The sequence below is a fragment of the Cryptotermes secundus genome, unplaced genomic scaffold (assembly GCF_002891405.2).
Source record: "Cryptotermes secundus unplaced genomic scaffold, Csec_1.0 scaffold165, whole genome shotgun sequence".
Classification (NCBI taxonomy): Eukaryota; Metazoa; Arthropoda; class Insecta; order Blattodea; family Kalotermitidae; genus Cryptotermes; species Cryptotermes secundus.
The window spans coordinates 1,289,151-1,301,980 of record NW_019737087.1 but is presented as its reverse complement, the minus strand read 5'-3'; the positions used below and the strand labels follow the sequence as shown (position 1 = coordinate 1,301,980).

Genomic DNA, 12,830 nt, shown 5'->3' with positions numbered 1-12,830 from the left:
CCTTGTCCTTTCCACCGCACTTCACTGACACCTAGAACAGACACCTCATTCTTCTGCATTTCCGTTTTCAAATTCTCCAATTTGCCTGCTTGATTCAAGGTCCTTACATTCCATGTTCCAATCTAATATTGTGATATCCCACGATAATTATTCTAGTCAGTTTCATCGTCCCTCTCTTAAATTGGTACAATAATAGACTCCTTCCACTGCTCAGGCATTTCTTCCTTATACAAAATAGAATTAATGGTCTTGTGGATTTCAGACCGTAATATTTCACCTCCTGCTTGAATCAGTTCTGCCGAATTTGGCCACTACCTAGCGATTTGTACCTTTAAAATTTGCATTAGCACTTTGAGCCTCAAAAGGGCTAGGATCAGGTGCTAATGGCTCAGCTGTATGCATTTCTGTCTGGCTAACAGCACTGACCCTTACATTCAGTAACTGAGAGTAGTAGTTCCTCCACCTATGCAAAATGTTGCGGGAATCTGCAAGCATATCGCCGTTCTCATCTTTCACTAAGTTACTTCTAGGTTGATAACCCCTCTTAAAGTCATTTATTCCTCCAGACATGTCTCTATTGTTCTTGTTCTTACTGTTTTTTGCAACTCGTCAGTTTTGTCTATCAAATAAAATGGTAAAGTTGCTCCTGTGCTTAACTAATTAAGCAATACACCATGACGGCATATGGGAGAGTGGATGTAACGTGTATGTCCACATTTCCCTGACCTCGGCACTAGTTGGAGGTGGTCAGCTTCACGCTCCTATGGCTTTACTCCCGGGGAAAGAGCCCCTTGTACCCAGTGGATAGGAGGATGTGTGGGCCCCAGAGTCGAAATTTACTACACAGAGGAGAGAAAATTCTTGACCATACCGGTAATCGAATCCCGAACCCTCGGTCGTCCAGCCCGTAGCCAGTCGGTATACCGATTGAGCTATCCCTGTTCCTCTATTCTGGACGAACCATTCAAATATTGGTTGGGTTCCCAGTTACAATGAAGGAGGTTCTTCGTTGTTTTACTCAGCGTGTACATGCGAATGCCAGGATAGTGCCTTGAAAATAGCAACGAATGCCTGCTTTCAAATTGATTGCTATTTATTAGCAATTATTTTCTTCTCTTCTGATGTTACGTAACTTTGACTGTTAACGGAGTGTTCTAGACTTAAGACTAAACCTACAATAGTATCTGATATCATCAAATTCAGGAGTTAATAGCGTTATTTATTACAGTATGTTCTTGGTATGAAGCCGTCTATGAAGAGTACTCACTTCCGCAATATAACGCCGGTAGAACTCCACCAAGTTTTCGGAGTAAATTACTGCCTTCCTTTTCCGCTTCGAAGAGTACGCCAAGCAAGCAGCGAGTAAAAGGCAGACTTAGTTGGCCCTTCCATCCTGAAAATGGAGGCAGTAGGTCCTTCTGAAATAAGTGGGATTCTACCGAAATACAAAGCATTTCATGCCAAAAGATTGTATCCGCAGTTAGTTGCAGATAAGTGTACAGAAGCTGGTAAAATGAACTGGATAATGAAAAATGTTGTTGTATAATTGAAAGTTACACTCGTATGCACATCAACAAGAAAAAAAAAGGTTGTTCAATAATCTACGGATTATTTATGGGGTTTATTTTTCCGATATACTCTCTGTATTAGGGTAAGATAAAAATTATTAATTAAATACGTTCAGCCTTTTCCCTTATGATTATATGTCGTTAAACCACCGCATCTTGCAGTCACACAAGACCACATTTACAACTCATATATGCATGTATTAAAGTAAAGGATATGGCCACGCCATAGCTCAAGCGGTTAGTCGCTGGCTTTCCACCGCGGCGGCCCAGGTTCGATCCCCGGTCCGGTCAAGTGGGATTTGTGGTGGACAAAGTGGCGCTGTGGTAGGTTTAATCCTAGTACTTCGGTTTCCCCTGCCAATCTTCATTCCACCAATTGCTCCACAATCACCCTCACCTATCATCTGGGGCTGGTACAATAGGACAGAAGTGGCCGCAGTACAAGGGACTTAGTCCCACCCCACAAGCAATAAAAAAAGTAAAGGATTGAAATATCCACGCCACTGATTTCTAACAAGAAGCTAAAAGTCGCAAATGTACGTTTTTCCTATTTAAATCAGTTGATTACGCTGCCTCCTGCTATGTTGCATGTTGCCATCTCATATTCGTCTTTGGGTTTCGAAAACGCGGAGTCCCGCCCTTTCGTAGTAGCTCTTGACAAGTGAAATAATGATATCCGTCATCCTACATTTTCACAGAGAGGCCTTACATGACCGAAATCTATCTGGATTTTATCAGTATATAATCAACATAGGGAAACAAGGTAGAAGGTAACTTAAATCAGATCCCAACCGAACGAAGAACCAATCACCCTACTATGTAGAAGTGCTTCTTTTTAATCAATCAGGTGCATTTTAAGGTTTTAGGGAGCCGGGTTAGCGCAGTCGGTATAGCGACTGGCTACGGGCTGGATGACCGAGGGTTCGGTGTTCGGGTCTCAGTAAGGTCAAGGTTTTCCTCTTCTCCACGTCGTCCAGACCGGATGTGGGGTTCACCAAACCTCCTATACAATGGGTACCGGGGACTCTTTCCCCGGGGGTAAAGCGGCAGGAACGTGAAGCTGACCACTCACCTCAAGTGCCGAGATCAAGAAAATATGGATCTATACATCCACCCCCTAACGCCTTCATGGCGTAGTGCTTGATTAGTTAAGCACAGGGCCAACTTTACATTTTACTTGAAGGTTTTACGTTGAGTTAATATGAATATATGGACCTCGAAATGACTACATTACACGCGTGACGTAATCATACTGAACGAGAAGGCGTAGCAGTATCTCTCCTCATTCATGTTCGCTAGGCGTTCGGTTTGCATCTCGGCTGATACATGGACTGTCCTCACTGCGATGTTTCGTTGTTTTCCTTAGCCCATGCGAATTTGCGGGTAGCATCTCGATAAACCATGACAGCTTCCTTCCAAATCCTTTCAATTCAGAATTCATCCTGCCATTCGGAGTGACTGAGTTTAACTACTACAGACACCACGTCGCGAAGTAACCCACAAAGAAAATCGCCGTGTTTTGTGTCTGACGTAAGCCAATTCTCCTCACTCTCTATTGACAAGGAATTGTCAATATTCTGTGCTTCGAGTTTAAGATCGATACATTGAAAGTGGCGGGATAATTTTGAAATTGAGGACGCCTTTGTAAACTTCTATACTGCATCAACAAATGGTATACTGAAAACTGTCTTTAACTATTAAAGTACAAAATTTATCTGAACAAAGTTTCTGAAACTCCCAAGAAAACATCTGTACAAAAATGAGCATCTGTTGCTTTTAAGAAAAAATTTCCTTCCATTCTGGAAACGTAATGAAAGCTATGGAGAGGGGAGCTCAATGTCGACATACGAATGATTGATTAGGTGACATATATATATAGTTACCTTTGCCCTGTTAAGTCTTTTAGGAAGTAGAAATATTGCTAAAATGATTTGCTACAAAAGAAGCTAAAATAACAAGGTGTCACTTGTTTATGTGTTTAATGTTGTTAAAGGTAAGTTATTCGGCGATTTGTTTTCTGATTAAAAGTATATTTTTCTCAGTAGATGAATAAATAAAAAGTGCTCAAGAAATTTCCTCTGTCTGGGACTTATTTAAAGTTCAGTTTTGAGAGGACCCTTCATGTGAGTAATTAAGAAAGATTTAATTTCTGCAGTGTATTAAAGCCTGCACATTTCGACACTTGGCGGATGCTTGCTGATTAGCTGCTGCATGTAAATCAGCGCCTGAACCCATCTGGAGCAGCCTCAGTGCCAACTGCCACCAGGGTAGACTTTGAGTGAAGGAATTCGTTTGCAACGATAACCTCGATAGATTCACGGCTATATATGTTGGTACATCTCCACGGACAAGTGTCCATACGAATTATAAAATAATTTCCATAAACTCTAGTATACGATGATATTAATTTATATGAATTAAACTCGGTATTACGGGATCTTCAACGGATATTTTAATTTTTCAGATAGTGTACAAACCCCTCCATGGTCGATGGATTCCCTTTCGTTATCAAACCTAAATATTTATTGTCGTTTATATAGAAGTTCCACATTGGGCCCTATGCTGAGCCACACATTTTCTTGCTCAGTTTCTACGCTTAGGAATCGGAAAATGATCTGTTTCCTAAGGTTTTTTTTTCCTTGGCACTACAGCCCCAGTGGGCCTAGGCCTACCTCCATGAACTTCTCCGTTCACTTCGGTTTTTCTAGATCTTACACATTCGGTAGGACCCCTTGGGCGGGTGATCAGCTCGTCGCAAGGCCTCTACCTGTACACAAACACAGAAAATCGCACACACACACACACACACACAAACTAAACATCCAAGCCCTGAATGGGATTCGAACCCACGATCCCGGTTTACAAGCGAGCGAAGACAGTACATGCCTTAGACCGCTCGGCTACCTTGACAGGCCCCTTAAGGTTACAGACCATAATTACACATGCATTTCTCATTTCTCATTTCTCATGCGTGCTACATGTCATCTCTTCTTCCAGTATTTGATTATCGTGATATATTTTGTGAATAGAATAAATCATGAAACTCTTCATTCTGCAATTTCGTCATCCCCTTCTTATTTTCTCTTTATTATGCATGTATAATTTCTCTAGCGCCGATCACAATGGCCGCGAGGTCTAAGGCATGAAATTTGCTCGCTCGAACCCTGGGACTGTGGTTTCGAATCCCACTAAAGGCGTGGATATCTGCATTGTATGCGTATATTCTGTGTGTAGGTAGAGGCCATGCGACGGGTTAATTCCCTCTCAAAGTAGTTCTACCAACTGTGTATAGATCAAGAAACTGAAAAACCGGCCAATGCCCAACAAAGGACTTTAGAGCAAACTTATTATTATTATTATGTTCTGTTCATTAGCATTTCATTCTCAAATATCTCGAGGCATGTTCTCTTACAAGAATAAATAAGCCTCGCACCCACACAGAACAAGAAGCAGAGATATGATTCCAAGTTACAAACAAATAAAAGAAACTCGTTTTCTTGTTCTAGGACACTGCCTTCTGGTGTGACTCGAGATGAAGTATTTAATGACCTCATCTTCCTCTCACAGCTAATCGATATGGATGAATCTAACGCCACAAAATTCGGACGTTTACAGTCTGTGTTAGATATGAACAACATTACTGCAACGGTCGCGTTGCGAGAGGTAAGTAGATTTCCCCGTTTGTTTGGGATAAAGCACGAGTCACAGGGCCCCAAACGACTTCCACTTTCATCTGATCGCTGCCATGCTACTGTACGCAGAAGCACCGTTCTGAAAATTTGGATGTTTGATCACTAACATCATAAAAATATAAATAAACTCTCCCGCCATCTTTTGATACTTAAATAAACTATATATGGTATATGCAACTTAAAATCCTAACCCACTATGAAAACACATCATCCGAAATTCTGGGTAATAAAGGACACTCTAGGTAATAGATGACACGACGTTTCGGAAATAGATCCAATTTCGGAAACGTCGTGTCCTCTATTACCTAGAGTTCTAAGAGACCCAAATAAGCAGGTGTCTTCCTTTCTCACCTGAAGACGGAAAGAGATACAGTTTCCGAAACGTCGTGTCTTCTAGTACATAGAGTGTCCTTTATTACCTAGAATTCCACCACTATGGGAGTCGTTCCTCTTACTCTCAGTGTATATCGCGTCTCGTGTCGTGCGTTCCCTTCCTGGTTGCGGGTGTTGTAATATTCATTTCAAATATCAAGAAATTATTTTTCTTAAGAAACACACCATGACGTAAAAAAGTAAAATGTATTAATTCCAAGTAAGGCGTGGGACGATAAGTGGAACATTAAAAAGGAAAAAAAAAAACACGAAAGAATCAGAGTTATTTCATGAAGTGACTGCAGTCCCACACTTGGGTATGGCAGTGAAATCAAGCTGAGGAGGAGAGAGACTGCAGCAGAATTGAAGCAGAGGATATGAAGTTCTTATGAACTGCCAACGGATGTACCAAATTGGACGAAATTAAATGTAATTATAGTGAGAAATAATTAATTACTCTTCAGTCAGTAATAAAACAGATTACTGTGGGGACATTGGTTAAGTCATTTTCACTGACTCGAAAACGATATATTCCCTAATTTTCCACTAAGTACAGGATCAAGGAACATATAGATATAGCTCATCAATTTAAAAATGGCTGTAAAATCAGAAAATGCATGAGCCTAAACAGTGAAAATCGTAAAATGACGAAGACAAAATTATTTCAGTCGATCGCTTGTAATTTTGGAGTAGATTAACGGTTGCAAAACTTGGCAGGTGAGAGGTGAGGCCCCAATTGGAGACTGAGGCACACTGATAACATTTCTTGTTATTATATTTTATCTCGAAAATACTGGTTTAATCATGACCGGTAAAGAACACCGATATATCTAGAAGAAGAACCTATCGTCCACAAACTAACTCCATGGAGTTGAGCCCTTCTTGAGACGACGCCAGTTGTGTTGCTACTTAGGAACTTCCCAACATTTTATGTTACCCGAATGTTCATTACTGTGTTCACAAGAGCCTTCCACTGGTCCCTATCCTGAGCCAGATCATCAATGCAGCCCGTACGACCCCATTTTTTCTCTCCAAAACTTATTTTAGTATTATCCCCCCACGGTCGTCTTGGCCTGTCTAGTGGAACTATGTCAACTAATGATAGAAAGTGGATTACCGTGAAACTGAAATTAAATTTTCCTCTTGTTATGATATATCCGGCAGTGATTAAAGTTAAATAGAAGTATTAAATCGTCCTTATTAACTGCCATAAAACCGGTACATTAGTGAATGTTTCATTTATTAAGATTCATACAGATACACTCATATAAATTAGATGTCTCCTGTGGTATTTTTAACATATTAGTTTACTAATATGAAAGGTTTCCATCCTTTCTTTACGGCTATCAGTCTGGAAGACCACCCCTTGTCGACTATTCGCGACAAATACGACCAATTCTATTTATCCCCTCTGTCGCTGCTGGTCGTCTCTTCCACTGCAACCTGAGGACCCACCATGTTGCTGTAAGAATCAACCCACGACAAAAAAGAAACAGGCGATTTATATTGTGACAGATTTGTTAAAAACATTAAGTTACGGAGCCAGAAAATCCCGTTGCTAGGTAAACGCGTTCAAGTAAACACGCGGCCAATAATACGGCACAGATGCTAGGAAGCCGCCAGTTAACCACTGAACTGGCAGGGTAGCGCCCATGTAGGAACCCCAACAGAGGCGTTTCAACAATAGAGGCTATGTTTTCTGTATGGTCCGAGTCACGTCTATATAACGAGAGCTGTAAGCTGTACGAGTTCAGATGGAAAAAGAATACCTGGTCGTGGTCCTCAAGGGGCCTGACGCCAAGACGAACTTATTGGCGGTAAACCGCCCGTCGTAAAGTAACTCTGATTCTGACTACGAGTACAGAAGAGGAGTTGTAGGAGGACAGAAGAGGAGCTGCAGGGAAAGAAGAGAGAACTGGAACTGGGAGTACAACGGCGCAGAACAGACTGCCAGTCAGTTGAGGGCACACCTGTGGAGTGTTAACCAGAGGACAACAGACTGCGAGTCAGTTGAGGTACACCTGTGGAGTGTTAAGCAGAGGACAACAGACTGCGAGTCAGTTGAGGGCACACCTGTGGAGTGTTAACCAGAGGACAACAGACGCGGAAGAATCTCCATTGGTAACATTCATTACGAGGAGACGTCCAGTGAAGATACTGCAGAGGAATAGACATTGTTGAGAGCAGTTACCAAGTAAAGACTAGTGGAAACACACTGAGAATACTCAGTGTTGAGTGATTTGTAGTGTGGAAATCAGAAATAATGTAATAATATACGTATTTGTAGTTACGACCTGCAAATGTCAATGAATCCAATTACCAATCCGAACCACGTCTATAGTCACTAATATACTACATGAAAATACATGAAAATATTTCAGGCAATTTCAGGATGCGCTGAGGAACTGAGTATGATAATATCCAGTACGGAGTTAGTCCCTTAATCCCTTTGCTGTTGGCATCATATACAACATTCCTCGGACAAATAAGTTTTAATATTGTTTGCGCTGTTTACTGGACTTGTCTGAAAACCCGTGTAGTTCTGTAGGCCTGAATATTCGGTTAGGCAATTATTTTTATATTTCCAAGAATGCCACACAAATGAAGTGGGACCAATTGGTTTCTCAAAACCACAATAAACAATTTTATGACAAGAAGTTTAAGATATATGACTTGAAATTCCGCTATTATCTCTTACTTTACTGTGTCATACAACCAAATGATATTGGAGAATGTTGACTGTGTGAAAAGTAAACTCTTCCCAGTTTCAAAGTTTCCGAAATCATTCACCTAAATCTTACGTAAGGGCTATTCCTACTTGCATGAGAAATTGAACATTTTGAAGATTACGGCAGCCTGAGATGTGACTCCGTGTAATCGCACCATGAATAAGAGTAATTCTCCTCGATACAATCGTGAGAACTTCAAGCCTCACATGAAGATCTGTAGCTTTTAACCTGAAGAGATCTTCAGTATCTGATTCCTACACTCAGTGCGCTAAACCTCAGGGTCCTGGCACAACATTTCTTCTTCTGATAATTTAAACTACGAGGAAATGCGTGGAAAAGAAAACGAATGGATAAGGTTGTAGGAATGGAATATTTCTAAAACATAGTGTATGAGGGATTTAACTGGTTCCGGAAAGGTTCCAGTGATTGACTTTTTGAACATGATAATGACACTCCTATGTTCATAAGAGACTGGGAAATCTTCCGACTAACTGAGCAAATGCAAGCTTCTAAGACAGGACTCTGTCTATGGACTTAGAAGTACTAATTTTCTCCTGTATTGAGAAAGTAATACAACCAATTAGCAGTCCTATTAGTAATCTACTGTGCATGTTATTTTTATCGTCTAAATGAATACAGGCAACGGTGAATCCTTTTCCCTTTGAACAATTTTCAATTAACTTATATTAAGGCGCCGTACAGAGTGGCACTTACCACATCGTCTTCACGTGGTACTGTTTGTTTCCATAAACGACCCTGCTTTAATCGTTACATGTTTTTATTTCAATGGCTCTTCCAGCCCATTCAGGACCCGGGCCTCTTATTCAGTTCCGTAATCATTTCTCAAAGATGGCAGTACACCTTGGACGAATGATCAGCCCGTCGCAAGGCCACTACCTAAACACAGGGTAACACAAATACAGAATAAAAGCATACACACACCAAACATCTATGCCTTGAGTGGGATTCGAACCCATGATTCCAGCGTCCAAGCGAACGAAGAGAGTTCATGACTTAGACCGCACGGCTACTGTGATCGGCGATCGTTATATGTAGGCTGTAGAAAAGAGTTTAGGCTGCGCTTGTTTGAATGCAATTTCTAAGTATGAAACTGAATTAATTTTCTGATAGCCATGGAAAACCCATACAGCCGTAGCCACTATGAATACACCCATCAATGTATCATATAGGTAAACGGATCAAAAAATTCCCGGAATTCAGGCATACTTTTTATTAAAAAATGTGTAAAATTGTAACAGAGTGATTCTCATAGTAGCGCCATTTTGCAAATGCACACTTGCTTCTACCATTACTTGAAGCATCTCAGGATGTCCTGTCTGATGTGGCTCTGGGTCCTAGTTTCACATTCTGTTGAATTCCCTGCATGGACGCAAAATGATGAACTTCAAGCCCCATCTTAATACTTGGAATGAGCCAGAAGTGGCGCGGAGCGAGATCTGGACAATATGGCGCCTGGGTACCGGGTGCAATGTGATTCTTCGCCAGGAATTGCGGTACTGCCAGGGGGACGTGACAGAGTACACTGGTGTTGTGCATGGTTCAATTCTTTCTGCACGGCCACCTGCGGTATACTAACGTGTCTCAGCCTGTTGCAAGTCGCTGCAGAGGTTACACAGAGTCCATACGTGTGCACCCAACAGGAAATGCTCATCTCAATACAACTAAATTCCAGGGGCTATTTGATCCTCCCTCGTATTATGTTGACATTTAATTTTATTGTAGGTTATGCTCCCCTGTGAAGAGCTTCTGGTAAAATGCAAGTTCAAGGGAAAAATGATTAACTGCAAGAAAGTATTTCGCCTTCTGGAGACACCTTACGGTTTCTGTTGTTCCTTCAATTACCACGCGAACAAACCGACTACAAAGGAGTAAGTATAAACAGAGGGCGTCTGATCTCTGGAGTCATTATATACAAATGTACTTCTTACAAATAATTATTTAACTTAATTAATTATATCTATTCAGAAGTGTTTAGGTTTTCCTCTTCTGGATTAAGATATCATAAAGCGCTTTAGGTGGTCATCATCGATTCGGAGGAACTTTATGCCTCCATGTTCAGTGTACTCTCAAATGTTCTGGAAGAAAACTGATTAGTAATTCAAATCTAAATGGGGGAGACGTGTTTACAACAAACAAGTTATTAAAAAGGTAGACCTAAAATAATGATTATAAATACAAATTGAAGTAGTAACATGGGCATGAGGAATTCTCCCGTCGTTTGTTCAAATGTAAAATAATAAGTGGTACATTAAATGTTCATAATTCTTTTCTAAAACCATAATTCCTTTCGGGCTAAAGGAGTGCATTTCGAGAAAATCAGTCACCGAATAATTTTCAAAGTTACTGTAAGAAGCTGCTGTGAGCGTTAGATTTCTTTATTAGTTGTGCAGGGGTTTTCTTCAGTAGCTTAACTACATTAAGTTTCTTAAGAAAAAAAATCTTTCTCCATAGAGTCACTGAATTACGATGGGCATATAAAAGAAAGCATTTGTCTCCAGGTTAATAGACACTCCGTCTGGTATAACAGACAGACACCTACCCTACAGGATGAGCGCCTGTGGCCACCAGTTGGGTCTCACGGTGCTAGTACACAATCACATCGCGGACTACTATGATGCTTCAATGGCATCTTATGGCGTAAAGGTCGGTGTATTGAATTCTTTGTATGCTAAGTGCATAAAATGAAAGAATAAGGTCTTGAAGAGTAGTATTTTCTGGCATATAATTCCGTATAATCCGGTTGATGTCCACCCTACTTTAACCGCCCTCCTGTACGGCGTCAGTTATTTAACCGCCCTCACGTTTGGCGTCACTTATTTAACTGTTTCTTTCGCCTACGNCAAGCAAGTATCCAGCGAGACATTGAAGATGGCGTCAGTATGCAACTCTTGAGACATCGGTTAACTCTACCAAAATACACAGCTCTGAATCCCAGAAGAAAGTACTCCTGATAGTCAGTCCTCTGAAAAGCTCAAAACCGAATTAGGGACAACTTTACCTTTTTACCTTACAGTTATCAATTTGGGGCACGCGGTAGAGTACTTGGTTGAGGCGCAATGCTACAAGCTGGAAGGTCGAGGGTTCGATCCCGATGAGGTCATTGGATTGACCTAATCCTTTCAACAGCATTATGGCCGTGCGATCGAATAAGCCTCTAACAGAAATGAGTACCAGGAATCGTCATGGGGGGGTAAAGGGCGGCCGACGTGCAAGGCTGACAACCTTACCGCCATCTGTGAGCCCATTGTCTAGAAACAAATGTAGGAGCCTCGACGTCTTACACACCTATGGGCCTTCATGGACTGTTACAGAGATAATTTTACCTTTTTTTACCTTGTAATTAGGAATATCGCACGCAGATCCTGGAAACGCCCCCTAAGAGTCACGACTGCTTCAGACATCAATGTGTAGAATTTCAAAAGGAGGCCCTACTGCGTACCCTAGCCTCATATATCCTGTTTACTTGCGAAGCCGTCTGTCTGACAACTAAACTTGGCCTAAGCCTCGCCTATGTGAAAGAATCTGTACAACTCACTTCAACTAATTTGATGATTGATGCATTNATAAACAGGTCTATGTCCATCTACTATTCCTTACTGTAACCTACTATTTTATAATAATCATAACTAAATAAAAATCAAAAAAATAAATGGAGGGCGGCAATGGACGATTATAGTGTACACCTAAATTTTGATAGTCGTCCTAGGTACCAACGTACCAGACTACACATTGTCATAAGCCAGAAGACCAAATTATGAATCAACGCCGCTGTGATAACTTCAAATCCTATATTGTTATGTGACATCTACGTCTAATTTTCGTTTCTAGTCGTTTACCTTCCACAGACTCTGATTTAAATGTAACTCAAAAATAATATGCAATAAAAACCTGTGGCTGTTACGAAGTTGTTACATAATGATACACGTACACATAACAAAAACAAAATTTTCATTTGAAACATTTTTCCATTGGGCTTATACTAAACAAAATAAGAATAAAATGATATCTCATTTTATAAATTTTTTTCTACAACAGACATGAAGTTCTGTACTCATCAGATTGGATACGAGACATGTAATTTTGACAGGCTCCCCTTTGTCTCCGTCAGTCATTCAAAGCATACCTGAAATCAGGTCATGACAGCTTCCTTTCATATCTTTATAAATTCGTTCTTCATTAATCATTATACCATCAACCTTGCATAATATGATAAAGGGTGTTTCACTCGGGGCGGATCCCGGCATTTTGTTAATAACTCGGATACTAATAAAGATATTGCAACGAAATTTGGAGTGGGCTTACCTCAGTTCATTTGAAGTCTGGTGACATCATAACAAATGCTGGAAATGGCCACCATTTGCGTCCAGACAGCATTGGACTCGGCGCGCCACGTTTTGGAAAGTCCTTGCCCGTACGTCAGGTGTCACTTCTTGGATGGCCTCGCTTAT

General features: G+C 40.8%; 1 protein-coding gene across 1 annotated transcript in view; it reads left to right on the top strand.

The window, feature by feature from the left end:
- The window catches only part of LOC111870044 (sodium channel protein Nach), a 90,827-nt gene that overhangs the window by 20,172 nt on the left and 57,825 nt on the right, over nucleotides 1-12,830 (top strand). Inside the window, exons 3-5 of the mRNA XM_023861997.2 lie at nucleotides 5,075-5,231; nucleotides 10,105-10,250; nucleotides 10,881-11,025. Coding sequence (XP_023717765.2) covers nucleotides 5,075-5,231; nucleotides 10,105-10,250; nucleotides 10,881-11,025 — 448 coding nt within the window. The remainder of the gene's footprint in view (nucleotides 1-5,074; nucleotides 5,232-10,104; nucleotides 10,251-10,880; nucleotides 11,026-12,830) is intronic.